This window comes from Xiphophorus maculatus, chromosome 5, assembly GCF_002775205.1.
Source record: "Xiphophorus maculatus strain JP 163 A chromosome 5, X_maculatus-5.0-male, whole genome shotgun sequence".
Lineage (NCBI taxonomy): Eukaryota > Metazoa > Chordata > Actinopteri > Cyprinodontiformes > Poeciliidae > Xiphophorus > Xiphophorus maculatus.
In genome coordinates, this window is record NC_036447.1 from 8277946 (window position 1) to 8305466 (window position 27521).

A 27521-nucleotide genomic window follows, 5' to 3' on the forward strand; every position below is an offset into this window, starting at 1 on the left:
AAAAAAGAAGCTAAAGACAAAATAATGCATCAAACCTTTGTGGAAACTCATGAGGACAACAGTTTGATGGATAAAGCAGTATACTAGATAGTGGTAGAAACAGAAGATATTGTCAAAATTCAGACAGAAAATGTCCACTAAAATGAAGGAGATGTAACACTTCAAAAATGTGTCCCATTAGTGATTACTGTGTATTTTAAAATGGTCGTGTCAAGGGTATTTTCTTAGTATTTAACTTTAAAATGGTTAGAATTTCTTCTGAGTACCATCGAAGACAGCCAAAATACCAACAGGAGTTATTGTACCTCAATTTAGAAAACCAGGGCTTTAAAGGAACAGTGCAGCTTGATGTCATCTGCATAGATATGACAGTAATGATCTTTAAATCTGTTTATCATCTGCACCTATACGGATTGTTCTGTTTCTACGAACCTGCAAGGAAAAGCAAGTTTTGACAATAGATGAATGGATGCATTTAGCAGAACACTCATAATAAAAAGTGAAGAGTCAAATGCTTTTTAACCATCATAAGTTAATTTTAATCATATCTGATTCTTCATAAAATATCTAACAATTTCAAGTTTTAAGTGAAGAATTAACACAGAATCAAATCAGTCTATAATATTATGCACCGATATCCCCAATAACACAGCAATATTCACAATAAACAGTATTGATGCTGCATTGGTCACTTTATTTTGATCCAAAAGGCATCAAACAACAAATATTCCTATGTATGACTCTTGGCTAAACAAATGCAACTCAACAGCAATCATCCTGGCAACTTGACAAACAGTTTTATACTATATGTCTTCTCCTGAGTTAATATGTATATGTAGTAGAAGCTACATATCTATGTAGTAGAAGCAGCAGAATACATAATATATTTTATTACCAAGCTAAGAAAACAACCTCTAGTAGTAAACATAAATTAGTTGTGTATAGTGTAAGAAAAGAGAATAGCTTAATAACAGTCAATAGCCTACTCAGACCGTGGCCCAACTCAGAATGTCGGCACACTCAGTTGTTGGCATTCACAATTTAATTTTCAGGCCTCATAAAGAAAACAACAGGCTCAGTTAAGCTAGCAAACAATACAAGCCACAGTCAAAACCAATCTACCAGGTTTTAACAGCAGAAGCAGAAATAAAACCTAAAATAATTGTACTAAACAACAGCAGCAGCAGTTACACACGCCCCAACCCACCAAGCCAAGCACAGGTGCAAACTACATTTATGGCATCCTTCAATTGTTTAATGTTTTGGTATATTATCTCCCACAAATTATCTAAGCTTTTTACTATGCATGGAAACAATCAGTGATGGTCCGGATTCTGGTTTGACTGTGCTTCTCAACATGCAACATGCTCATGGCAGCTACACCTGTTTAAAGTAACCCAATCTCGCAAACACAACCACTAGAATAAATCCACAAACAAAAGTTTCAGGACCTCCATTTCCAGATATTTTGAAGCTTATATGCAAGCTCATATTCAACTGGTTAATAACTCAACTGGTTAATAATCCAGATGCCACAGGGCATAACTATTACATTGCAAACGCATTGTAATACAATAATCTCCAACAAACATGAGTGTCATTAGCTTTTTGTTATCAATGAAAATGATCTTATTCTAGCCAACTCTGGCACAGTTAAATAATATGTTGATTAATGTGCAGTGTCCCTTGACAAATTAATAAATTTGAAAAGCCTTAGTCATTTTTCATTGCCTTGTTTCATAGACTCACCCAGCAAACCTTACTAACTGACAGGAACATAAACTTTACAATGCATTTGGTCATGTATTTTATGTAGTAACTCTATCTTCATTCTTTGTTAGAAATGGATCCTTAAGTTGTACACCTTCAATATGCTCTTTTTCAAACTGTAAGCAACTGCATGTCCACACACAATAAATGCACAGACTCCTTGACCCGTTGCAGCAATCATTGTGGCCTTGGATGAGTTTATTTTTTCTTAACTCTAAATTCAATTCCAAACATTTTTAGGGTCCTAAATTTTCAATGTCGTTCACCTACTGAGTCAGGAGAGCCACTGAGTCTCCTCACAAGCCAAACATCAGGAGACTTCCCAGTTAAAGCCTGACCTCCTGATTAATTTATTCCCCCTCTTCTCTTCTCCTAGTGATATCAGATAGTTATGGTGTTAACTGCAAGTGAATCTAGAGATTAAAATATCTTGAAGAGCAGTATGTTGGAGAATAGCTTGGCTCTTTGGAGGAGGCAGGTAGCATTGGTAAGCCAGACGCTGTGTCTTTCCTACAGCGATCCAGAGCTTGCTTGTAGTTGATCTTCTCCTTTGTGATAGGGTCAATGATATCTCTGACATAGTGTTCGCCGGTTTGTAGATCCTTTTTTGTTGTACTGTCAATCTTTTTAGATTCAATGGCATCCAATAAGCTAACTCTACGACCAGTGGCAGGATCTACCAGCCCCCCAGTCAGGTGTTGTGCCTCCATGTATCGAATTGCTGACTCTTTTGGCATCCAGCCTTTCTGAACAGCTTCTCCCACAGACAAACACTCTTTGGTCATGGGGTCTTCAACTCCAGTGAAAGCTTTCTCTGCATTAAGCAGCCGTTGAACTTGGCTGTCCTCGATAAGGCCTCGTTGTGCCGCCTTGTGAACTTTGCATCTTTCTTTGTTGCTGATGTCAGTGATGCCACCTGTTGCTGCTTGAGCCTCCAGCAGTCTTTGGGCAGTGGTAGGGTCGATCAGTTTGCGCAAGGTGGCATTGCGGATTGTAAAGCAGGTGTCTGTATATGTATCCATTATTCCAGCAATTGGCTGTGTTTCCGTAGCAGTGGTAAGGTCTAATGATGGAGATTTTGCAGATGAATTTGGTGTTTGGGTGACTGAGGTGAATTTGGGTTGCTTGGTTTTGTCACCTGCAACAAGAAGGGCAAATTCTGAGATAGGAAGTTTGCCTTGTTTGTATTGTTGCAGATCATCTTTTGTTAGCCTTCCTTCCTTGATAGCATCTTTGATAGAGTACTGCTTTCCACTCTTGCGATCCAGCAGCACAGATGTTTCTCCGTCAGGACCCTTGGACGTTATCTCTTCCCAGTCACATTCTAGTTCCTGCAGATCAATGTACTGCTGGCGATCAATGAGGCCCCCAAGGTAGGCATCATAAGGAGACATGTTTTTACCAGTATCTGGATCCAAAATGGTGACTTTGGTCGAGACATTGGTTTCTTTGGTCCTTGTCTCTGCCTGTCCCTCTTTCTGCAGGTACATCAGAATCTCACGAATTGTGCTGTCTCGTTCATGAATCTTATCTTTCTCGTCCAAGATCTGTCTCTCCAGTCGCTGGACATCTGACTCCATCTTAACGCTCTTCTGCCTGTTCATCTGTGTTCTTTCAGTCATCAATCGACTTCGCTGCTGGAAAGAGAGATGAATGTTGTGTTTCTTTGCTTCAAGAGTTCGGAGTTCTTGGGTGAGGTTGTCATTTTCCCTTACTAGAGTATCTTTGTTGAAACTAAGAGATGTCTCTTCTCTTGAATTGTTAGATTTGGTGCTCCTCAAAATGCTAATTTTGTCATAGAGACGCCTGATTTCATCCTCCAAGTCTTGTCTGGCAAATTTGTTCTGAGACACCTGCTCCCTCAGACGGCGTCGCTCAGCTTCAACAGCCTGATCTTTCTCCACACGAACAACCTCCTTATACACTGTCTTTTCACCTGACTTCTCTTTCTGCAGAATCTCAAGCTTTAATTTGACATTGCGGATTTCCCTCTGGATACGTAGGATATCATGGGTTTCCTTGTCCATGTCAAACTGCAAACCATTTGTCATCCTTTCCAGTTTTGGATCTCTTTCAACCTTCAGCACTTCCTCAACTACTATGCTCTCCTCAACAGGAAGTGGGGCATTTTCCAATTGTGTGATGCGTAGTCGGATCTCTCTAAGTTCAGATTCAGCTTGAATCCTTTTTTGGTGCTCATCACTCTCTCTTATGATGCGCTCCTTGTCTTCCAACTTTGTTCTTAGTTGCTGTAACTCCAGCTTCATCTGACGGCGACTCGTTACGACTTCATCAAGCCTCCTACTGAGTCTGTCATGTTCCAGTGTTTGCCTTGGGTCCTTCTGAAGGTGTACAACCTCCTGGACAATCAGTTTCTGTTCTGGTTTCTGTCTTTCCAAAAGAAGGTATTTGTGTTGGAGGTCAAAAACCATCTCCTCAATATTTCGCCTCAACTGTGCTTCTTCCCGCACACTCCTGCGCAAACGATCAGCTTCCTTCTCCAGTAGTGGATCAGACTCATATTTAATTAAGTCCCTGGAGACAAACTGGGTCTCTATCTTGGACATTTCTGCCTTCCTTTCATCTCTTTCTTTTCGCAGCTGTCTAACCTGGTCTTCAAGAGAGGTACACTGGCTGTTCAGATGGTTCACCTGATCATTTAACCTCTGGATCTCTCGCTCGTTTTCAGGGCTTCTTTCTTCTTTCACCACCTCTTGGAGAACTTCTTTGAATTCTACTTTGGGTTTCTCTGAACGAAGGGCATTCATGTCAGAGGTGACCTGCATAATCACCTTTTCTAGATCAGTATTCTGCATATTTATTTCCTGTATTTCTTTGCGGAGGTGCTCAATTTCCATCTCTGTATTTGGGTCTATTAGGTAGATCTCATTTACAACTTCTTTCACCTCAAAACTTGGCCTCTGGGCTTGAATTTCTCTGTAGCGCTTCTGCAGCTCCATCACTTCTTGAGCCAAATGGCTGTTTTCAGATCTCTCTTCCTCCATGCTCGTTTGGAGCTTGTTGAATTCTGCGATAAGTTCAGGGTTTTGTTCAATCTTTTCCACCTTTCTAGCGATGTCTTTAGACTGGATGTTGGGAATCAGCTTCTCAAGGGTATTAATCTGATTTCTTGTCTGGAAGATTTCATCATTGAGGATCCTGCATTTGTTTTTCTCATCAGAAATTTCAGTCTCAAATGTTTTAAATGCTTTCAAAATCTCTAGATCTTGTTCTGATTTACCCGCTTCCTTCTTATCCTCTCTCTCTTTCAGGGGCGGTTGAATATGCTGGAGAATTGCGATTTCTTTCTTCATTTGGGCTTGCTCTCGTTCCTTCATTTGGGTTTCATGTCTTGTCCTTGCGATCTCATTTCGCATGTTGGCAGCCTCTTCTTCCAGTTGAGGATCTCTTTTAAACTCAATCACCTCGCTAGTCACCATTCTGGGGTATGTGTGTTTAATGGTGTCTTGCAGATCGCCGATTCTCTCGTTTACTGTCTCAAACTCTGAATGGGTGGAGCTCCGTTTCAGGACTTCAGTGTTCAGTTTGCTCCTACGGTCAGACAGATCACCTACTAGTGTAGGATCCTGGTGGAACCGCAGTGCGTCGTTGTCCTCCACATGATCCACACCACGGTGATTCTTAATCCTGTTTTTGAAGGTATTTAGTTTGGTCTCTGCTTGAGCTGTAAGTTCATTCTCGTCCGCTAATTCCCCAAGCAAGCCATCTAATTCAGAACTACTCTCTTGTTGGTTTTCAAGCTCCGTCTGTTGCTGTGCCACCATCTGAACCTTTTCTTCATTCTGCAGCAATAAAAACATTTTAAGCGAGTTTAAGTACACGTTTTCAGATGATTTACAGTGTAGCTTAATTTTTTTTAATTGGCTATAGCATAAATAGTGCAAAACAAAGATAAGTTTGACAAATTTGTGACCTTAAGCCTTACTTGAAAAATGAGATTCCTAGCCAAATCGATCTGTTTCTGACGCTGAGCGTTTTCTGCTGTTGCTTCTGCGTAGCGATTTATCAATTTCTTTTCCTGTGATGAACAGATCTTTAATCAAATTCTTATCTCTTTAAAAAACATAAATATACAGTAAAATAATCTGAATGTTACCTCTCTCTGAATAGCATCACTGAATGTCAGGCTTTGGGTCGTCTTTGGAAGAGTCATCCCGACATCTTCAAGTGTACCGTTGTATTTATTAGCATTTGTCTCATAATCCTGCAGGCATAAAAATGTTACATATTTTATTCCTCCGTCTCTAAAAGTTAAAGGCACATCCAAGCGCGAAGAGGAATGGATCATTTCAGTCTGCCTGAACTGAAGCTAAATGTTTCAAGCATAAAAAAAATAAAAGTTGGGTTAAAAGTTCCTTTGTTTTCTTGTATTTTCTATTTCAGAGTTGTACTGTTTCAGAGCTAAAAACAAAAGATTATTGTTAGAACTGTAAATATCTTTTATCCCATATATACTCAAAATTAACTTTAAGAACTGTGCGATTCTTTTGTTTTCTCCTATGTGTGTTTTGGTGAGAGATGTCTGCAGGAAACTGATAAGAGTGCCAAATTGGAATTAGATGCTAGTTACTTTGGAGACAAATCTAAGAACTGGCCTGATGAGGAAAACACCCAAAGGCTAAAGGTCAAAGCTTGTGACCCAGAGACACGGGAACTGCACTTGAGACCTCACATGCACTAAGACAGGAGATTCATTGTATAGAAAAATGTATGACTGTGTGTTAGCAGCTGGGGTTTGTTTCCCCACCCCTTTTCTAGGCCAGCTGCTGGCCAATGTAAATTAGGACGTCATGATGCAAATAAAGGAGGAGAAGCAAGAGAGGATTTTCAGAGCGAATTTGAAGACTGTGAAAATCAGACCCTCCTCTCTGCTCTCCTCGTGAGTAAAATCCAATTCTTTTGTCTTTCTTCTTTTTGTCTATTAAGGTTGTAAACCTGACAATTATGAATTTTCATTTTCAATGCAGGATTTGACTAAAATGCTTTTAAGAAGTGTACCATACGTTTCCCTGAGCTGGGACTTATAAACAAGGTGAGGTGACACAAACACTTCAGTTTGCAGGTAATTAAGCTGCTGTAGTAAACATTATACTTTATACTTATTAGTGGAGTACTTCAGCTCCAAAGGGGGAAATGTTCCTAGTCTGAGCAGCTCTGTAAAATACAACTACAAACCATTATAGATGCTAAAATCCTTGATGACAAGGATATTAACAACATTCAAAACTTAAAATGTATATAAACCTGATTATATTCCTGTTTAATGTTTTTCTTATTCTCCAATCATAAATGCCATATCGTACTTTGGATGCAGTAGGAATGCTCTACTATGGAGTTTCTATAATGGAAAACATGAGGGTACCTTTCATGATTAGTTCCTTTGTCTGGCCCAAGAGTGAACAATTATTTGAATGATATTGTGAAACGTATGCAGTTCTGCTTCTGTTTTGTTCTTACACTGAGTATGCACTGCAGATCTAGAGAGTGGTCAACCACTCCGTCCATGTCGTCCTCCTTCTGCTTTAGATCCTTCATCACTCTCTGTGAATTGAGAAAGGTTGCATTAATCCTTTAAACACTATTTAACTCAATTAAATGATGCACAAATATGATGTTTTTATGTGTAGTGCTTCACTTTTTCCAAATTGTACTAAATTATTGTATTTTCTGAAGATTCTACACACAAATGCCCAATTATGACATTGTGAAAGTTTGAGTGTTTTGCAAATTTATTAAAAAACAAGATTGATACAAAGCCTATTAATCATATTTAAATAAATATTCACAGACTTTGCAACAAGGTTCAAAACTCAGACCACGAGAAACAAGATTCTCTGGTCTGAAAGCTTGAACTCTTTGTGAATGAAAAGCGTCATATTTAGAGGAAACTAGACGCACCAATCCAATATTAACAACTGTATCAGTCCCAATGTTGAAAAAATTATAGATCTGGTATTGGTGACAATGTGACTGATTCACATGGGCAGATCTATTCAGTCTAACTCTACGCTTTGTGCTCTGAGCTACGTCACACTTTATTATTTGTTTTATTTTATATTTAGAATTTCTAATTTCACCTTCTGAACCATTTGAAAGAAGATTTGCTGCAGTTTATTTTTTACATGTTTGACTAAGGTATAGTTTTTGTCAGATTCAGTTTATTATTTATTTTAGATTGGCTGTTGGTGGCTCAAGGTGCTTTACATGATAAAAACACAAAATTAAAAAGTTTTAAATTAAACGAACAAGTGAACAAACATGATTAGCCACCACCATGATTATGCAATGTTTAATTTATTATGGCTCAAAAGCAACAGCTGGGTTTTTAGTCTTAATTTGAAGGAACTCCGTGTTTCAGCTGTTTTGCAGGTTTCTAGGAGTTTGTTCCAGATTTATGTTGCAATTCTCCTAATTGCACTGAACAAACTCAAGTTTTGTTGTTTTTACATGTTTGACCAAGCGTGTGAAGCTTTAAGTAATGTACTGGTGCAGAGTTGTCAAATAAACGTGTAATTAAACTAAAAAGATAAACGTTTTCAGTCACTTCAACACTGTTTTTCTGTATCAGATCGATGTCGGTCGATGCTAAACCTCAGATATCTGTATCGGTATTGAAAGTGTTCAAAAAGACTTGAGGCTGTAAAAGCTGCCAAAGGTGGATCAGCAAAGTATTAAGCAAGGATGTGAACACTTATGTAAATGTAATTTCTCGGTTTTGTGTTGTTAATAAATGTGGAAAAATCTCAAAAACATTTTTTCCAAATGTAGGTATTTGCATGTAGAAATTTGAGGAAAGAGATTGAATTAACAATTTGCAGAAAGGTGGAAAAAGTTAAACACTGAATATTTTTCAGATCAGTACGTCTCTAAGGACTTTCATACCTGTTGGGAGATCTGCTTAGCAGTCACCAGCGACAGTCCATCGTTGATATTTATCTGATTTGTTGGCAGGCTGTCCAAGAAAGAGTTGAGATATTTGCACAGGTTCTGGAACTCCTGGTACGCTGACGAAGCCTCTTGCAAAAGGTTTTCTCTAAAGGGTGTCAGAAAAAAAATTTATTAATTTTCTACACATCTTTGCTGTTATCAAATATATTTCTTTTTAAGAGCATTAAGTTTCGCTTTTCCCTAAAAGATATTTAGCAATATTTAAAAGTAAACACAGAATTTATGAAATGTTCTTTCAATTTTTGTTACTATCAAACTTGACGCCATACTGGGATTAAACAAATCCCAGTATGGCTAAATTAACTGAACTGAAAGGCTCTCGGTTTTTCTAACCTTTCCTTCAGCTGGTTGGCAACATTTGTGTAGCGACTCTGCAGCTGTTTGACATCATTCCTCTGGCGCTGGATGTCAGGGCAGTACTCCTGGTGGTCTTTCCGTAGGAAGCTGCACAACTCCTCAGTCGCCTCCAAGTCCTGATTCAGTTTCGTCATGTCATCCTGGATCCCTGCTACTGATTGCTGCTGGCGCTAAACACAACAAAGGCGACGTCCAAAACAAAATATACACTGTGCTGCCAAAAGTTTTGAGTTGTTCCAACTGTGTACCTACAGCCCACAGCCATAGGTAATTAAAGGTGACCTATCATACTTTATTAAACAGGTTAGGATGTTTCTATGGGCTAGACAAAACATGTTCATTACATTTTTTGCACAAAATGATTCTTAGACGGTGAGGTTTTAGTCTGTTCAGTTCTGACTATTTTGAGCTGTTTTAGGGCGTCTTGTCACTTTAAATCCAATTAAGCTGCTGCTGGCCCTCCGGCCCCCAACTCAACATTTACACTCAAAAGTGAAAATGGCTGCAAACAGATACACAATTATGCAATTCTACATCTTTGAAAAGCAGAAGTGGAGCCTCCTGCACAACAAACAAGAATGGGGCAAGTGGTTTCTGGATGGTAAGTCATCAACAAAGCACTTGTGTTTTCCAGAAGCCATTGTACAGCACATAGCGGTAGAACTAAATGTGCTGGACTCAGCTTGGGTTAATATGTTGGGGTTAAAATTGTTAATATGACTTGACAATTGTGAGGTTTTTGAAATGGTTCATCTTCCAAACACCAAAAAACATTAACTAATTGCCCCAAAACAACCAGTTTTTGGGCAATAAAGAGCGCCAAAAACGACACTTTTTTTAAGCGCTTGGGCTGTGTTTAGAAGCAACTGCAACCAAAATGAAAGAATGAATTTTGTATAATACATCCCATTTAAACGTCAAGTCATACAGAGTGCTTCTACAAACATTTGTAAAAGAATGGATCTCTCTCAGGAGCTAAGTGAACTCAAACTTTGAGAGGATGTCATCTGTGCAAAAATGTCCAGCCTAAATATTCCACATTTAACTGTTAATGGCATCTAAAGTGGAAATAGGAGGAAATGACAACAACTCAGATATGAAGACTCCAAAAACTGAATGGAAAGTCTTATTAGAAGAAACTGTTGTAACTGCAAAGGTTTCCGTGTTAAAGCCTTTGTCTTAAAAACAGGATGTCCTTACAGTTTGTGTGTTTGTGCAGAAGCTAATAGTGATCCAACATACAGTAGTGTACGTCATGGTGAATGTTTGTACCAGTCGGTTGTACATATCCTCACCTGAATGTTTTCAGAGTGAGTTTGAATTGCATTTGGTATGTCAGGAATTTGACTGTCTTCACTGAGGTTTCTCTCAAGGCCATAAACAAGATCGTCCACCTTCTGAATTTGACTCTCCAGGCTGAGAGACGCATTCGCTCTGAGAGAAACAGATAAATACAGCAAGCTGTGATCTAAAAAACAAGAACAAAAGCCTAAACTTTATAAATACTACCACTGCTAATAATAATAAAAATAATAAAAACGTACTTTTTACTGTAGAGATCCGTCAGAGCGGCTAAGCTATCATGCTTGCTGCTAGCAGCACTCAGTCTGAGCGGCAGCCCAGGCAAGAAGCTGCTGGACTCAGCAGAGAGGAGAGGCTGCAGGTCGGCCTCTGCGGTCTGGATCTGCTGCTCCAGAACCTTCAGTGCCTCGGCAACTTGCTGTATAAAACAAATATGATTTAGAAGGCTTGTGAATCGCTTCACAGTCCTCTGAGGGTGCTTGAGCGCACTTTTTCCTTCCACTCATCTTTCCATGAACATGTTTGGATGCAACACTGAGCTCCAAAAACACTAAATTATACCAAGTATTTTGTCTATTTTCTAGTGCAAATACCTTATTAAACTTGAAATAAGACAAATCTGGCTTACAAGTAACTTTTCAGCAAGATATAGGAGCTTGTTCTAAGTCAATAATTTTTTATTTTGATTTTAAAAAGTACTAGTTCCACTGGAAGATTATTTCAATTATGACATGGGAAAAATGTCATATTGTAAGTGAAATAACAATAACAGAGGAAATAGTACTTTTTAAAAATCAATATGAATAAATTGTTGACTTAAAACAAGCTCATATATCTTGCTGAAAAGTTACTTGTAAGCCAGATTTGTCTTGTTTTAAGTGTATTAAGATATTTGCACCAAAAACTAGATAAGAGTATTTTGTAAAATTTTGTGTTTTTGCAGTGCGCAGCAATGCAATTTAATGGCTTATTCTTCTTGTGCAGTGAGTCGGTGACTGTCTGCTTTAAATTGAATAATATAACATTTATTCATAAAAAAAAATCTTCTTTTTTAATTGGTTTGATATTATCTATTTGAAAATAAGCAGATGAAATAAATACGTCTGTATGGTTAAAGTCTAAATATTAAAAATGTAATTACTTAAAATGAGCTTTTGAAGATATTTCAATTTACTTAGTGTACCTCTAAGTGTCACAATCAGTATCAACATGCAACAAAATGAACTTTATGAAAATAAAGCTACATTTTTTTTCCCTCATGAACTAAACTTAAATATAATCAGATCCCTACTGAGAGTTTCTTCCCACTGAAACCATCGGTGTTTGTGTCGACTCACCTCCTGCTCTCTCAGCTTCTTGGCCAGATCTCCGGTCGGGTCAGTGCGGCTCACCGGGGTTCGCAGACGGCTCAGCATGCCCTGCTCCGTGTTGGCCAGGTCAGAGTCCAGCTGGTCCAGCCGCTGAGCCACAGCGGCCAGTATGGGGTCTGCTGGAGCTGAAGAAACTGGAGCTGAGTGAAGACAATTATTTTCTGATTAATCTTACCTAAAAAACAGGGACGTCTTTGTGTCAGTCGGTAATTTCTCGTCATAGAAATCCCATATGAGGTACCTCAAGGTTCAATCCTGGGACTCCTCTCATTAAACATAATAACTGTATAATGTTTTTAATGGTTTAAAGCACTTTGTTGCTGAACTGTGCCATGCAAACAAACTTTTCTTGATCTCTGTGGACCCTGAGGCATTTTAATCTGCTCACAGATTAGACATCATGGTGGTAAAGAAGTGAAAGACAAACACCTGACTGCTGAGCGATAGAGACATCTGATCTGGGGTTCTTCAGGGACGCTGCCAGAGCCGCTCTCTTTTTCTTGATTTCTGCCAACTCACTCGCCAAACTGAAAATACAAACACAAAGAGAATATGAGTATAACACACGTTTTAATAGCAATGCATTCCATTTCTAATGCAGCTTTCCATTACTTACGAGTCAACTTTATCAATGGCGTCTGGGTCAGGAGGTGAGATTAGGAAGCAAACTCCTGGGAAAGTTTCGGTTTCTCCATCAGCTGAGATTACGTCCCAGTTCTCGTTGTCAGAGAGGGATTTCAGGGTGAACCTTTCCCCTCTGGACAGAGAAGCCTAATGGCGGAAAAATGAAGTCAAATTATTATCATAAAGAGATCTGAAAACAATGAATCAGGCTGAACGATTACAGAAAGAATCTCAACACTCAGCCTTGTCGGTTTTGCTTAATGAAGATTCAATAAAAAAATCATTTTGGACCTGGTCAGTCTTCCAGTCACACAGCGACTTCACTGTGATGGGAGTGTTGGAGGAAACGCGACGCAGCTTCAGAGGAGAGATGGTCGAACTTCGTCTCCTCAGGACGGTCAGCAGCTGCTCACAGTTCTGCACCGTCTTCTCCTCTGCCTAAAGAGAAGCAAAGCAAGTTGTCTATTGATTTTCATCAGCCCATTTCTTGCTTTTATACTTTTTTCATTGTATTTTCATCTTGTCTGCGATTCCCCCTAAATTCATCACAACCTATTGCCTTCTAATGAGTCGTACAAAAATCACAACCTTTTATAACAATGTACCAAACCAATCCCTCCAGAAAGTCACGATTCACTGATTGTTCACAAATTTTGCACTGACTCACAATTTTCACCAGTGATCACAACTTTTCCGCAAATCTGACCAATCACCTTGTTTTCTGTATTTCCTTCACTGTAAAACATTTGAGCCGCATTGATATACATTATACATAAATATTTACACTATATATAAATATACATTTATATTCTACTGTCTTCTACTCTTTAAGTCAAATAAATGTAGCCAGTTTTATATTTTGAACCGAAATGTGAGTTTGTGAAAGATAAACTTACAGTTTATGTGTTAATTTTTTTATTAATTTTGTCAAACCTCCAAGAGTTGAATAAACTAGAGTTTTTTACTCCTGCTTTACCTTGTTGTTTTCATCTTACCTCCATCTGCAGAAGTGTCTTTGAATTACTCTTCTGCCTGACGGACTCTGGGGCCAAAGTGGTGCTGAGTTCAGTCAGTGTCTCTGACAGCTGCTCAGCGTCCATTTGAAACTGGAAAAAATGGTACAAACACGTTCATGTTGTGGTTTGAGAGAAGCTGAAAACACGTTGGACCGCTAAAAAAACCAAAAATCATCCATGCTGTTACATACTTTTACCATATTTTTTTCTTACCTTTTTGAATTCATCCACATTTTCCAGATGTGTTTCCTGACAAATGCAGAGATTCAGGAACTTCTGCCATTCGTTTCGCACCGTTTCTATTTGGGCCTTAAAGTAAAGAATCAGGCTGCATTTAATAAACATTCAAATCTTAAAGTTTAACTCAGGTGAAATCTTTAAAGGGGACATATAATGCAAAGTCTACTTTTTGCACATTTTGATCAACTGCTTCTAGAAACAACCCAAACGCTAAAAAAAAAAAAAAACATCCAGATGTTTCCTGTTTTTGGTGGCAGGGAACCGATTACCCTTTGTATGTGACGTCACTCTCTTCGAAACTCCGCCCACTCCGCCATGATGGATGTAAAAAACAACCAATGCGCTCCTGTGAGCCTGTGAAAAAGCCTCTGGTAGCCTAATATCGCTTGTATTTAGTTGATAGTAGTGAAGTAAAAATGGTCGTAGGGTGCTGCGCGGTCGGCTGCACAAACAGACAGGAGTGAAAACCAAAGTTGTCATTTTATTAACTTTTAATGATGGAAGATCCGGCGGCGATGGATAGCAGCCGTTAATCATGACTGTCAGCCATCGGTGTAATCATGGATTTACAGAGAACACTTTTTACAAAGTAAGAGGATTAATGTTTGTATACTTTATAAGTAAGTATAATTAGAACGATATCAAATATCGCATTATGGAGAAGGTACGTGTTTTGCCATCAGTAACCATGGAAACAATGCCCCGCCCCGTCATGTAGCCTAGCATGTACAAAAAAAAAAAAAAAACAACTGCTCTTCTGCACGTTTTTAATCCCGCTCCGGTGCAAAGAGAGACGCTGTTTATGACTTAATGACACAAATCATGTGGTGTGAATTCAGGCAAAGTCGGTAATTTGATCAACACGTCAGGAGGGAGGAGGTTCCGGTCCGTTTCTAAGCTAGCCGTTAACAATTTCTGTAAATACCGCCGTCTATGAGCCTCAACCAGGTGAGTCAGTTCAAAGACAAATTAGCTCGGCTCCATCTAGTAGAACCACGAATAAACTGACAAAACAACTTTGGAAAACAACTTCAGTCGCTCTGTTCAACCTCATTTCCGACATCCATCATGGCCCTTCATGATTAAGTGACGTAGTTGCAAAGGGTCAATAAACCCAAGTGAAGGCCAACACCATTACGAGCCCAGCCTCGTTACCTAGCAACCCAAACGGAACTCCGGCAGTTTGGTCAGCTAATTTTACCGCTGTACAATAGCTGCTAAAAAAGACAAATGTTTAACGTATCTTTCAGGGTAAACTTCTACATTTTTGTCAGTTGTGCAGGAGGCTCTTCTTGTTCAAAGATGTACTCGTACATCTCTACAGCCATTTTAATATGGCTTCAAACTCAACTCAGCGTTTATGAGTGTAATCGCTGAGTTGGGGGGAGTGGACAGCAACTAATAATTTGGATTTAAAGTGACAACAGGCTCTAAAACGTCTCATTCTGAAGGGAGCAAACTGAGATGTCATTATCTGAGAATGATTTTGTGCTAAAATGTAACAAGAACATATTTTTTTATAGCACATAGACATATCATAATTTGTTAAAGGAAGCATAATAGCCAGGTCTCATTTTTAGACTGACTTCAATACCTGAATTGTTTCGCTGGCCGGGTGGTTCAGTTCGATGAGCCTTTCTCCTTCATCCTGGAGTCTGTTCACTTCACTCTCATGGAACAAAAGACCGTTGTTCTTGAAGTTCTGATTGGGAATAAGTCAAAGCTTTTACATCTATCGTTAAAATGAGATGCTAATTTAACTGTCTTTCATTTAACTAGTGCCTAACAGATTCTCTAACTTCTGCCTTAAAGGTTTAAGATCTCTAAACCCCTCTGTTGAACTTCCTTTGGTTTATTTTGTCTAGGAAGTCCTAACTAGGCTGTCATTTTTATCTGTTTTATAATGTTTATGACAAGGAATCTGCAGTTGAAACATATGAACACCCTAGAGGAGGGTAAAAGTTATTATTTTATTTAATAAAACAGCATATAAAGAGAGATTAAAACCAGATCTTGATTTGCTCTGACCTCATAGTGCCTGCGGATGTCAGGAGGATGCAGCATTTGATCGCTCCAGTCCTGCTTCTTGATCTTTTCCTGTTCGTCTCTCAGGAAGTTCAGCAGCCTGCAGCAGCCCTGCATGTACTCGTAGAGGCTGTTCAGGTAGTGGTGCCGCCATTTGGAGTTGTCCTTAGAGACAAAACCAACAAAACAAAATTAAATCTCAAAGGTTAGGCTGTATTTTCATTTTTATTCATGAAATACCTCTAAAAACTATGAAAGTGTTGAAATAACAAAAAAAAAAACTCAGAAAATTTAAGATTAATCTATGAAATACTTCAGAAAAAACAAGAACATTTTTGAGTTTAAAAGTAAAAAAAAATTGCTTGAAAAAAACTTTGACATTAAATTTTCTAGAAAAAACTTGGAACTTTTTGGAGTTTTCAAACTCAAATATTTCCTTGTTTTTCTAGAGTTTAAAAAAAATAATTTTTTTTAGCAAAATTGCACATTTTCAAAATCAAAAATTTCTGTTTTCCTAGTACATTTTAAAATTATCCTTGAAATCTGAGTTTTTTCTAGCAAAGTTTTGACTTTTCAAACTCAGAAAGTTCCTCTTTTTTTTCTTTTTTCTTTAGAAAATTTCTGAGATTTTTTGCACTCCTCCTTTTTTAACATGCTGTTGTAAAAACCTAAAATAACAAGTAAAAAGCAACTTACCAGCAGGTTGTTATGTTGTTTCTTAAAGACAGCATATTTCTCCTGAAGAAAAAAAAGACAGTAACGTAACATTAATTGTCTCTACCAAGATTTTATTGAGAATGAAAAAGATGAAAAAGCTTTATTTTTTATAAGCAAACATCACTTTTAATTTGTTCAGTTTAGAGTTGCGGTTACTGCCTAAAACATTGATTTTAGATGCACTCTTACATGTATTTGTTGTAAAATAAACACATTTCCACCACATCTCCGATATGAGGAGCGGCCATATTGAATTGTGACGTCTGTCTCATAAGTTGTAGCTGGATATTTCTAACTCAAAAGTCAGAATTTCCCATTTTCAACTACGACTGGGATGGAGCAAATGTCTTCTTACTCCTTTAACTTTTCACATTTTGTCATATTGCAGTCAGAAACTTCAATAAACCTGGAAGGCTGGTATTTGGTGAGAGAAGTCCACCAGTTTGTGACTTAATCTCACTCTAAATCCAGAGTTTCTCTGAAGGACGGCACACAAATCAGGGAGAAACAATTTAGGCAAATTTAAAATTAGGGTCAGGTAATACAGTCTTGGCAAGGAGGGGAATAAGATCCACAGAGTCCAGAATCCATTTATGTGCTCCATAAATCAGTTTTTTTATGGCAGAGCTGTTGTTGAAAGAAAGCCATAAAAAGTTTGCAGTTTGTTGCAAGCTTTGTAGTGAAAATTCCTGTATTAAAGACCTACGTCCATCTGAGAATCTCCAGACTTGTTAGCATATATTCTCAATCCAATTTTATTTTGCAAAAACAAATGTCAGATAATTCAGTTTCTCTGATTTTTGTTTGTAAAAAACACAAAAATTGTTTTATAATTTTTCTTTCACTTTGCAGTTAAGCACTACTATAAGTGGCTATAAGGAACCAATAATGTGAAAAAGTCCACTATGTTTGAATACTTAGCCAGTCACTGTAAACGCTATTGTGTTGAAATAAGCATGCCGACCTCGCTGCCTGCAGAGCTGACACAAAGCTGGGAGCTGTAAGCTTTGATCTCTTTATGCAGGATGCTGTGAGCAGCAATCTGCTTCTCCAGGTCGGCCATGTTGGGGCCGTACTCCTCTCCATTCAGCTCCTTCTGAAAGCAAAAAGCACAAGAGCAGCCCAGTTCATGAAACTGCTCAAACCTTGTCACATTCTACAGGGTGGTCACAGTATCTTAATGGCAGATTCTTTAAAGCTGCAGTATGTAACGTTAATAAAAAATATGTTTTTACATATCTGGTCAAATGATCACTATGTTGTGACAGTATAAAACAAACAATCTGTGAAAAATAATCAAGCTCCTCTGCGTTTTCCCAGGGCTAACTGCAGTCAGAAACAACCAATCAGAACCAGGAGAAGAGTGTTAGCTGTCAATCACTCTCCTGTGCACTGTAAAACATTTGAAGTTGGTTTAACTTGAAAATGAAAGTCCACCTGCTGCCTTGGAAATGCAATTTAAGTCGACAAAAAACATGTTTTGGTTTTAATTCAGAAACTAAAGTTCATGAAGTTGATTTAACAAGAGACAAGTTGTCTAACTATTGTTTTTTAAGTTCATTGATCTTGAATTGTGAGTTTTGACTTAATGTAATTTCAACCAAATAATTATTTCACAATATACAAAAAAAAATCTGCCCTCACCGAGTTAAAGAGCCACATTTCTCTATTATTTTACTCACAATATCAAGTTAAAATAACAACTTATTTTATTTTAGAATAATTTAAATTCTTGTTTCTGACATGATTATGAATTTTATTAAACATCACAATGAATTCAGCTCAGAAACATTTAGTGTGAACAGGACATTATCCTCAAGCTTTAAAATAAACATTTGCCTTAATAAAACACAAGAGTCAGATCAATGTAACGCTCTTCCATCTCAGGATACAGAAACAAGCCGCTAAGCATTCTGGGAAATAGTTCCCACTCCTGTCTTCTTCTTCTTTCAGTTTTTTTAAGTGCTAATCTAAAAACTCCAATTTATTCAACTCTTGGAGGTTTGACAAAATTAATAAAAAGTTAACACAACTTACTGCTGTAAGTTTATCTTTCACAAACTCACATTTAGGGCAAAAATCTAAAACTTTAAATGTATTTGACTTAAAGACTAGAAGATAGTCGACACAACTAAATGCGGCTCAAATGTTTTATAGTGTATGCGCTGCTCCCACTGTCCCACTTTTTTCTGCTACGCTACAGCTGGTTCTACGATGAATGCTAAGGCTAGTTGGCATACATAATGACGGCAAATAAACGATTTTCCTGTAACCGTAACTTCTTTCTCCGCCAGTAGCACATTGAGCAGCGTGTACATGCGGTTGATTGATACCGCTAAGACACTCCTCCTGGCTTTAATTGGTTGTTTTTAATAGGGTGCAGCGATTTTATCTATAGGGCAATAATAGCTTGAAGAGGAGGTGGAAGAGATCAATCTTTTCACAGATAAACTTTCACACAATACTATGATGGCTGATTTAATAAATATGAAAAAAATGACTTATTTTCGTGAAAGCTACATACTGCAGCTTTAAATTCAAAGATTGCCATCAGCTTGTGAAGAGCTCTGATGTTTTCTCTACACTTACTTGCTTCTGAATCAAAATGGGCCCCCAGTTAATTCTGGGCATCAGTGACACGTTGTCAATCTGGTCATAGATGTCTCTGTAGAAGCTGCAGTCCTTCAGCCACCGCTCATGAAGGTGGCTGATACTGTAAATTCACACAAAGAACAGTAAAATATTAATTAAATGATGTCATTTATGACCTTATGTTTTGGTCTGGATGCTTTAGTTTGATTATAAAGGTTGAAAATGGAGGAAATCAAATGTCTATGAATCAGTTCGTAGTATGCTCATCCAATGTTCTCACTCATTTTCAATCTCTCTGGCTTGAGGGTGTTTGAGCTTCTTGGCTTTATCGACGTCCAGGAACAGATCCTTCAGCAGGTTCTCTGCCTCGCTCAGTTTGGTCGATATCTCATTTTGATGTTTAAATGGAAGGTCTTTCTTTTCATTTTCAGCGTCCTGATAAAATCACAACACAGAGAAACAGATGGTTTGATGTGTATTTTGTTTATTCATGCGGGTATCACCATAACAATTTACAGTTTAAACATGCTAAAATAAGTTTTCTAATGGGTTTTTTTTTGTATTGATCATGGATAAAACCATATACAGGTACTCCGATAACATGTACGCTGTATAGTTGGATTTAAAACATGTTTTTTGGTACTTCATGGCAGTTATGTGGGTTACCTGTTTGCTGGCATAAACTGAACAAATGAGCACAAGCTTTGGATTTTACATGAAGCTTTTCTGTGTAATAATACCTAATTTAATAGGTTAGTTCAGTGATTCAGAATAGGTCTTAGTGAAAACTATAAAAAGAGTAAAAAAAACCACAAAATCTTACCACATACTTTTAGTCTGGTTTTTGGTACAAATATCATCCCATACTGGAAATAAGACAAAACTAGCTTACATGTAGCTTTTCAGCAAGGAATTGGAGCTTGCTTTAAGTAAATAACGCCTTAGTATTCATTTAAAAAATGTCCTAGTTTCACTGTCAGATTATTTCACTTATAACAAGACATTTTCACATGTTTTTAATGAAATAATCTGCTGGTGGAACTAGAACATTTTAATCAATATTAAGGAGTTATTGACTTACAACAAGCTCTGATTTCTTGCTGAAAAGTTACTTTTGTCTTATTTCAAATGTACTTCGATATTTGCACCAGAAACTATACCAAAGTACTCTGTAAGATTTTGTCTTTGCAGTGAGTAGAAAAAGTCTGTTTAAAAAACGTAAAGTTCCTCAAGACATTTTATTTATAAAAGCCTTTTGTTAGTGAATCAGCTAAATAACTGATGCTGATGCTCAAGTTCGTTACGTTCCCACGAGGCCCGTTTGTCAGATTAAAAGTACATTTTAGAATAAAAACCTTTAAACATATTTTTTTATTAAGCCCACTTTTCTATTTTAAAAATAATTTTTATGAATGGTTTGTTATAATATTCTCATGTTAAATGTTATGTTTTCATTACCTGTAAGGAAAAACATCCATCTGTGTGTAATTACATAAAGTGTTTCAGTTAGTGATAATAAATGCCAGTTTCAGCACCGTTCCAGCTAAATGGATCTGTATATTGGGTGGTGGATCTGGTTTTTCTCACCACAGCCAGCATCTCTTCTGACTTCAGGATGTCTTTCTCCACCTGGTCGGCGTCCGATTGCATCTTGGAGATCAGCAGAGCCAGGCTGCTTGCCTGGGTCCTGCAGGGAGGAAATCACAAGCTCAGATGAAAACCATGAGACATTTGGTTCAGTCTTTTCAAAAATCATCCGTCTGAGATTAGCCAACGTGACCAGGTTTTCTAAAACGATAACTTACAACACTGTTTTGTGACTTTTCTAGTCTGTAGGACACAATAAATGGAAAAGATGGAGAGCAGGTTTGGTTGGGCATGAGTTGGAAGATGTCAACATTTATTCTTTCTTACAGAGAGAAGATTTTTTGAATGAATGACAAAGTAGCTTGAAACATTTTTATTTTTGTTCACATTACTGTGTGAGCATTTTAGCTTTACTCCTCATTTTAGCTTTACACAAAACTGAAAAGTATGTAAAAGCAAGTTAGAACCAAAAAAATCTAACTAAAAGCTCATTATTGACCAAATTCCTCACTTCAAAACTATTTTTATAAAATAGAAACTAATTTATTGGTATTCTATTCCATTAATATTTTGGTGTTTTTATCTTTGAGTTTTGAAGAAAATGATCAAAAAGAAACATGATTCAAATTCCAAAGTAAGAAAAATGAAAATATAACACTACTGTATGTCCTTTTACCAAAGCAGACATTGAAAAATAGTCTAAATGTATGACTTTAATCATATTTAAGCCACATGAATTAGGAGAAAATAATGGATATGTGTTGTTTTGTGGATACAATGTGAAGACTGTTTTCTGCAAGCTGACTAAACCGTCTTTTCCACTGGTTGAACTTTACACCAAAGCGACTGTAAACAAAGTGAATCAGAGGCGGTCCCAACCCAGATAGGAAATAAAATCCCTTTGGGTGGATTTGGGTCTTCCCACTGGGACGTCTCACTGCAGAACCTCCAAGGACGAGCAATTAGATCTCGATCCAAAGCCCAAACCTCTTCAAATGTCCCTCAGCTCTACTTGGTCTGACTCAGATTACTAGACTTCATTTAATTTATTTATCTATCTATTTCACACAAGTTTTTAAAAATAAGAAAACAAGTAATCAGTAAGACAAGAGAGAACATGTAACCAAGAACAAAATAATCAGCTTACCACTACTTCTCTGTTTGAAAAGGTGTAGGAAGACGTTAATAATAATTTTAATAATAGTAATAATGACAACTGTAAATAACAACTGGACACACAGCATCAAAATAATCACCAACTCCTTGCCAATATAAACCCTATAAATTCTTCACAATCTGTGTTATATAGCTACAAGAATATAGTAAAAATAAATAATAATGATCGTAATATAATAATAATTTACTATTAATGCCAATGGTAACACAGAAGAAAGGAAGAAAAAAACTTATTATATTTGTGTTAATTCCCTTTTCCCCCATACAATATGAGTAACATAGTTTTGTATTTATTTTTAACTGGTTGATGCCTGGACATTGTTTTTGTTGTTTGACTCCAGTTACAGTGATACAAAATCTTCTCATAGTTGTTCTGATGCCACGTATTTTTAAATTCAACGTTCCCCTTACCGTACCCCAAAATCCTGATCCCAGTTAATCTCAAGATCAAATGTATCCCAGACACTTGTGTCCGCCATGTTGGTGTTTGAGTCACGTTGGTTACAAAGCAACTGAATCCTCCCTATCAGCAACAGTAACACACAGAAAAACCTGGTTTGGACAAAGCTGTGAGCCTCGTCAAACTCCATGAAATACAACTCTGTGAGAGGAAGTATTTGGAGCGTGATACATCCTCTAAGTGAAAGCAAACACCCTTTCTAAAGTTCACTAGTTGGAGCTTGCTTTCCAACAATGCGGTGTCACCTTCCCTGTGAAGGGTAGCCAGTGATCTCCTTAAAGTGTTGAAGCATGTTTGTCTGTCCTGCTTTTAAAAATTGGGATATGTGCAACTTGTAGTCATCTGTGAGACCCTGAAGCCGTAACAACGACCTTACACTCCAGTCCAGTAGGTGGCAACAATGTGTCTTTAAGTTGGGTGTTAGCCCGCAACCGTCACCAGTTACTTGAAAAGAAGAAGAAGCATTAGTAACAGCAGAAACATCAAACAAGTAGATAGATGAGTGTGTTATGGACATGGAGACACTAGAGCATGTAATAATTAATTGCGAGAAATATAAGGTAAATAGACAAAAATTAAATCAAGAAATAAGGAAATATGGTGTGGAGACATTAAGAGTGAATAGTTAATCATGACAAGATAAATAAAACAATTGTTTTTAGAGGAAATGGGATTGCATTTATTTTAGGTAGATAAGAATAATATTCCGGCACCAGTAGATGGCGATAATACATGTAAACGCTGGATGTCACCCGCCAATAGACGACGGTGACATCGTCTATTGGCGGTGTCACCGCAACGGCTAGCATAAGCTAAGACCATTAGCACTTATGGGGAAAGCGGGAAAATGCAAAGAAAATGGTGTAACTGAGAAGGTAACGGGGGAAAAAGCAAAATGTAGAGGTTGAATTCACAATCTGACCGAAATATTTAGCAGCAGATCTACGACAAAAGTTTACATTGATACTAGAACCAAAGAAATTAGTAAAGAGGAAAGTGTGAGCCAGATAGATGTGAAGGTAAGACGGTCATCTGTGATGATGAAGGTAGGAAGGATAGGAACTTAGGATACAGAGTACATTTATTTATAGTTGTGTGAATTGTGACAAACTGGATCACTTTTTTTTTTACATGGTTACTCTCTTCATTGTAGGTTGCCACACTTTAATACTTGAAGTAAGACAAGATGCACATATATCCTGTAGGTCATGTGTATTTGCATATCACATAAAAAAAAAGTTATAGTGGGCCACCATGACTAGTTTTTGGTCCCAGTTCAGCCCAGTCCTGGCTATTCTTTATATATACATAGGCCTGCTAATTAATCACACGATAAATTAAAACAAACTCAATAATTTTCATTTGTTTGATTTATCGTTTTTTTATTTTCTTTCTTTCTTCCTCTCTTTCTTTCTACCAAAAACTGGATGATAAGAGTCTTTAGTCTCAATTACCCCAGTTTTTGAAGGACAATTTTGTATACAGAGACTTCATAATTCATTTTATTTGCTGTTTCTGTTAAGAGAAGATAATATAAGATAAGATAATTTTAGTAGTCTCCCATAGAAAAAAAATCTTTTAAAGCAGGGGCAAAACTGCAATACAACTGTCAGGTCTAAATACCTATTAGAGACAATTTAAACAAATACAGGAAAGACAAGAGAGTTAGATTCTTTGTTTCTCGCGAGGAGAGCAGACAGAGATGTGTTTACAGTTACAAATCTCCGACCGCTCTGCAACACATCTGTCTGTTCCTCTCTTTTATTGATCTTTAGGAACCCTGCCACAAGGGGCGCTGCAACTCTAAAAGGGTGGAGTCAAAGCATGGTTGCAGCGCTAATGACATTCACTAATCTAGACACATGTTATCTATACTCTAAATCTTTCTTTCTCCAGGCACAGCGTCGAATAAGACACGTTGCATAGCTTCAAAGCAACGGCTTTGTATCACAAAGCAGAGTTTATTGCAGGATTGTAAAACTCTGCTGGGAGCAACTCACACCTCCAATTCCCAGGGAGTCATGCTGAGAATACCTATCACCTCTCTCTCTCAAGGAAGCCTTAGGAAAGAATCAGAATTATTTAACACACAGAAGCATTACTTATACTAAAAATAAAGAGTAAAAGCATATAAGCAAACAATATCTAAATGTAACTACAAGACTACATGATACAACAAATATTTGATAATTACTAATACAATTTACCTAACAACAACAATAAAAGTCCATCCAAAAAGGACAGTAACCATGAATGTTGCTTTGTTTGTTTTTTTTGGATGTTTAAAATGTCTTCCGGTTACAGTGTTAAATGTTCATTAGAATGTAAAACTTATTGATATTTAAGAATGTGTTCTTGCATTATTTTACCATTACCGTTATATTACTTGAAAATGGTGTCAGAGCAACAATATTATTGTTTATTGCAATAAATTACAGGACAATTTATAGCAAAATTTGTTATCGTGACAGTCCACTGTTTGTTTCTTAAATTGGCTCAGGACTATGAGATTTTTGCAACAAATAGTATATTTTAAGCTGTTATACATAGTCGGATCTAACTGATAAAACAGCCGTTCACACCAAGCATAAGACAGATCAGCCAGCTATCAAATAACAGGCAATGCTAATGAGGCTTATGGAAAGTGCGTTTCATAACATTTAGGTTTGTTTTTGTGAAGCTGTGATGAGTAGAAACAAACATTGACACACCCAGACGCCCCAGTTTGTTCACTGATACCACCACCATTTCATCCTGACCTACCCTGAGGATGAGGGGGGACATAAAATATTTGAATCCAATTCTAAAATACTTGTGAATCCTGATTGGTGGTTCAGTGCCTGCTAGCCAAGTTGCACCAAACCTTAAGCTTTCACCGTAAGTGGCGCCTACATGGAGTAACATAAGAGCAGGTAGTGGTAATGATCCAAAGACCAACTCCACCTCACTCCTACGTACTTATCCTTACAGTAATCCTAGCTGCAGTCTTTGTACCAGAACAGCTGCTTATGTTGTAGGGAGTTTCCCGAGTGTGAAAGCATATGCACTAACTCACTGGATGTCCAAATAACAGCAGCACACACTCCACTTGTTTCCATTTTAAAGAAAAGAGAACGTGACAAAAGGTGTGGGTAGCAATATTAGCTGGGATGGTAGTAAAATACACAAATACAAACCAATAAAAACAATGTTGATAATTAACCCAAATATTGAGTTACTAAAATGATGGAAACAAGGATTGTGACAGATCAGTCAGCTCTCAAATAGGAGCAAATCATGCAGTTTTTTCCAAATCAGATGAGAACAAACAGTAAAACATGTTTATTTGTGCTGATTTTTATGAGACTTCTTTGTTGACACGTCACACTGTGGTTTGTCATCAGTGATGCTATCTTTATGGCAATTTATTTGGAAACACACTATAATATAGGTATATATACTTCACATCTTTATTGTTGAGGCAGTTCAAGATATCGCTCTTGCAATGTTGACTGTAAACATGTTTTATGTGTTTGTGTGCAGCAGCACCAAGATCTATAGCTGACATCTTTTTTATTTCAATGCCAAATGCAGCTTAGCCCATAACTATTCAATTGTTTCTGATTGGAAATAACACAAACATTTACCTAAAGAGAAAAAGTATATAAATTCTAGTTTCAATTTACATTTTTACAAAACCAACTCCAAAAGAAATATTTATACTGAATAATTATTGAAACATAATTTATTGACATTACTTCAATCAAACATCACTTTTAATAGCTGACCAGCTTTTTGATTTTTATTTCTACTGGTACTATTGATGCTGATAACTATTTTGGAAAGAAACATGCTTTGTTTGAACCACTTTGGGGTTCTGCAATGCCACAAAAGATAGATAAATCTTGAAAGATATTCTTCTGTTTGTGCTACTTGATCCTCTAACTTGGGTACACATGATGTCAGGCTCTGACTTTCTCCATCCCTATAGACTAACTTCTCACAGAGCCACTGACTTTCTTTAACATTTCTGCCGGTGGCTTTAAGTAATCGGAGAAACAGAAAGAAGCTGGGCTAACACTCAGGAAACATGAAACACTTCCATTCTGGAAAACAACAGGGAGGGGATGCATGACTGGAATACATGCATATCATAATTAATACAGAGCTGCATGTATAAATTATCTAGAGGAAAAACTCACTTGCTGATGCTGCTTGAGCCCTTCAGCGAGCTGTCCTTGGTCTTCTTCGACTTTGACATCGCGGAAGAGGTGGAGATCCTAAGAAAGCTTCACCGTCTCAGTCGTACAGCTTCTTTGTCTCCAGCTTCACTTTGTCTCCCTCTCTCTTTCTCTGTCTTTGGTTGTTCTTAAAAACATACAAACACACTGACACATGAGCCAGTACAGCTCTAAACACTGCTGACTCCTCCCAGACAGGGTAACAGGCGTGTTAACACGCAGGTATCCTCCTGGTGGAAGAAGACTAGACTGACCTGTTCTTCACACTGCCCCTCTGTTTCTCCTCCTCCTGGTTTTCCTTTTCATATGGGTCCATGACTGTCTGATCTTGGACCAACATTTCTCAAACTACTTGGCAACCTTTCCTTTTATAGGAAAAGAAACTATGGCAATAAAATGTTATTTTGTGATATATTTCCTATCATTCTACAATTGGCCTTCACTTAAATTACTTTAAAAAAGACACCATCCTCACAAGCAAACTACAACCTTTTAGTAAATGCCTATGCAGCTCTAGAAGTGATGATGGACAACCCTTCAGGCCATGGAGGTACCAAGTTAATTCATTCAATCTTTCTAGCTTACTTGTGGACACACGAAAAGTAAAGCAGGAATTGAAGGGAAATATCAACCAAGACAGTCCATAATGTCAAAGTATTTAACCACCTCTGTGACCTTTACCTCTTTCTTTGATCAGTGCTCAGACTATAGAGAAAGATGCTCTTTAACAATCTTTTCAGATTGTTAGGGACCATAATTGCAATATGTTGAACTTCTGAAGATGCCTTTTGGTGGCCAGTTGAAAGCTTCCTGTAGCTTGATCTTAAAAATGTAGAATGAGAGTTCTACTGAGACCAATGAGGAAGAATACTTCCTCTGTTTGAGGAAGGACCAAAAAGGCATCATTCTCTGTTTAGCCGATTTAAAAACTCCGTAGTGGGAAATCTTTTTTGCAAGGAATAAATACAGAGAAACACTAAAATACTCCTGTGTCTCATATGTGATTGAGTCTTATTTCTTGGTGTATCTTTGCTCAGAATCGTATCTTTACTGTGACTCTGAATCACTGCTTTTATCCAGGCTCAATGGAAGATAT

The 27521-nt window shown here is 37.5% G+C and overlaps 1 protein-coding gene across 1 annotated transcript; it reads right to left on the reverse strand.

Moving 5' to 3' along the window:
• Positions 1 to 606: 606 nt before the first annotated feature.
• Positions 607 to 26520, reverse strand: LOC102229059 (envoplakin-like). The gene is made up of 22 exons (XM_005797544.2): positions 26387 to 26520; positions 20570 to 20669; positions 19263 to 19417; positions 18980 to 19103; positions 17355 to 17486; positions 16370 to 16411; positions 15677 to 15838; positions 15243 to 15350; positions 13622 to 13717; positions 13388 to 13498; positions 12684 to 12830; positions 12385 to 12539; positions 12198 to 12295; positions 11736 to 11908; positions 10641 to 10816; positions 10392 to 10530; positions 9073 to 9266; positions 8674 to 8824; positions 7249 to 7332; positions 5888 to 5995; positions 5717 to 5809; positions 607 to 5573 (listed from the first exon to the last, which is right to left on the reverse strand). Exons 1-22 carry the CDS (start codon positions 26443 to 26445, stop codon positions 2184 to 2186), a joined length of 5997 nt encoding a protein of 1998 aa, XP_005797601.2. The 5' UTR covers positions 26446 to 26520; the 3' UTR covers positions 607 to 2183.
• Positions 26521 to 27521: the final 1001 nt, after the last annotated feature.

Coding starts and splice junctions, on each gene's coding strand:
- LOC102229059 (XM_005797544.2), bottom strand. CDS start 26,445: ATGTCAAAGTCGAAGAAGACCAAGGACAGCTCGCTGAAGGGCTCAAGC. Junction 15,839..16,369: donor AACAACATAACAACCTGCTG/GTAAGTTGCTTT, acceptor TTTGTCTCTAAG/GACAACTCCAAATGGCGGCA. Junction 12,296..12,384: donor GCCATTGATAAAGTTGACTC/GTAAGTAATGGA, acceptor TTGTATTTTCAG/TTTGGCGAGTGAGTTGGCAG.